General features: G+C 37.3%; 1 protein-coding gene across 1 annotated transcript in view; it reads left to right on the top strand.

Annotated features, from left to right (window-relative positions):
• paip1 (poly(A) binding protein interacting protein 1) overlaps positions 1–1418 on the top strand; it is a gene marked incomplete in the record, with an annotated part of 8724 nt that extends 7306 nt beyond the window's left edge. Inside the window, 1 exon segment of the mRNA XM_014011762.1 lies at positions 453–1418. Coding sequence (XP_013867216.1) covers positions 453–540 — 88 coding nt within the window.
• Between the last annotated feature and the right edge of the window lie 426 nt (positions 1419–1844).

The raw sequence follows: 1844 nt of genomic DNA, 5'->3' as shown, positions 1-1844 counted from the left end.
CACACACACACACACACACACACTCACTTTCTCTTTATGGATGATTTTTAGGGTTAAATTTCTAGCATTATACATGAATAAATACAGTAATCTGATATTATCATCATAATCTGGGTAATTTAGCATTAATGTTTGATAAATCCTGATATTTTTAGTCATGTGTGGTGACCCCCACCAGGTAAGACACAGGACAGTTGTGGGCCCCCCGAGTTTGGCAGATGTGTTCATGTGACCCACAATGCAACAGGGGTGACAATTCAGTTTAGTCAGCAGTAGTCGGGGTGTGAAAGGGGGCTTAGCGCCCTCCTGTCCTCCCTCAAAGCTCTCTCTGCGTTCAGATGGCCATAACCTGAAAATAGTTTAGGTTACAAAAACTTTAGAGAAGTAAGAAAACAAAATAAAAATAYATTTTTAAATCATGTCGTCGAATCATATCTGCTCTGTTTTCACAGATTCGAGTTCGATGACGAGATGGATCCTGAGATAGAAGAAGCTTACGAGAATTTTTGTTTAGAATCAGAGAGGAAACGACAACAATGACACGAGTGTGAATACCCGAGTGCCCCCCCTCCCCCTCCCCGGCACATTTTACTGGAATATTGCAAAAAYGAAGCACTGAATCTTTCATTTTACTGCAGACGGGTCTTTTAACTCAGAACTGTTCAGAGTTTTGAAACTTTTATCAGTCAGCATTAGTTAGGGAATTGGACAATCCATGGGAAACCAGTTCAAAATGTCCTCTTTTTTTTCCCCCTTTGGTTTTAAATTTCCTCCAGAGCTGCTTTGTTGTAAACAAAAGAGGCAAACAGAGTGCTGTGGATATTTTCTAGTTAATGCCTGAAAAACAGTTTTCTTTACTAAAAATGTGTTCATTATTTACTAACTACCAATAAACGCCACACAACACAAGCCAGAAATCATAATATTTTTGTAAGGAAAGCACTGTAAATGCGAGAAATGGTTGTTTTGCTACATATCTACACACATACAGCGAAAAAAACAGTGTAGCCTTCCTCACACCCGTTGTTACAGTGGCTCAGTGTGACGTTGGCAGCAGTAAGAAAATAAATTTAAAGCTTGACACATCTCAGGCTGGTTAACGTTTTCTTAAATCGGGTCAGGATCTGTGGGAAAAGTTGTACAGTTACAAATGTTTTCCTTTAACAAAATCCTTCGGGCGTAAAATTAGTTGTAAAACATCCAAATCTCTGCATTCAGACAGTTCCAATAGTTAATTTCCTGAACGTCTCGTCGAACATATTTACACTCGTGTTGCAGATGAGGGCGGCGTGGCTCAGCTGAAGACTGAATGACTGTTTACCAGCAATTAACAAATCTCTTGTAAAGGAAAATTGTTTTATAGTTTGTAAATATTGTTTATAGATTTGTTTGCTTGCAATAAATTCTTAAAAATGTGAGACTGTGTTTGCATGAGCCACAAGCAGTGACAATCTKAATGTTTTAGTTGGAGATAGGATATTTACGTCCTTTTTTCAAAACAACACACACTTTCAGTTATATTTTAGGCTACAAAAAATAAGAATAACCAGCACTCTGAAAATATTAAATGGTTCTAATAAGGGAAAAAATAGGACACAGTTCTGCTATATGCAAAATGTGTCCTATTTTTGCCCTTATTAAAACCATTTGATATTGTTGGAGAGCTGATTATTCCTATTTTTTGTATTTCTTCAGAACCAGGCACCCATTTACCACCCCCCCTTTTTTTTTTGTTTACATTGGAGTTGTGTGCACTACTTTCCTCCTGTTTAAGGTTGCTGACAAATACATTTACACTGAATTAGGGCTGTCAAATGATTAAAATTTTTAATCTATTCCAAGGT

Source organism: Austrofundulus limnaeus, unplaced genomic scaffold (genome assembly GCF_001266775.1).
Source record: "Austrofundulus limnaeus strain Quisiro unplaced genomic scaffold, Austrofundulus_limnaeus-1.0 Scaffold84, whole genome shotgun sequence".
NCBI classification, from domain to species: Eukaryota; Metazoa; Chordata; class Actinopteri; order Cyprinodontiformes; family Rivulidae; genus Austrofundulus; species Austrofundulus limnaeus.
Note: the sequence above shows the minus strand (reverse complement) of the source record. Positions and strands in the feature narration are given on the sequence as shown.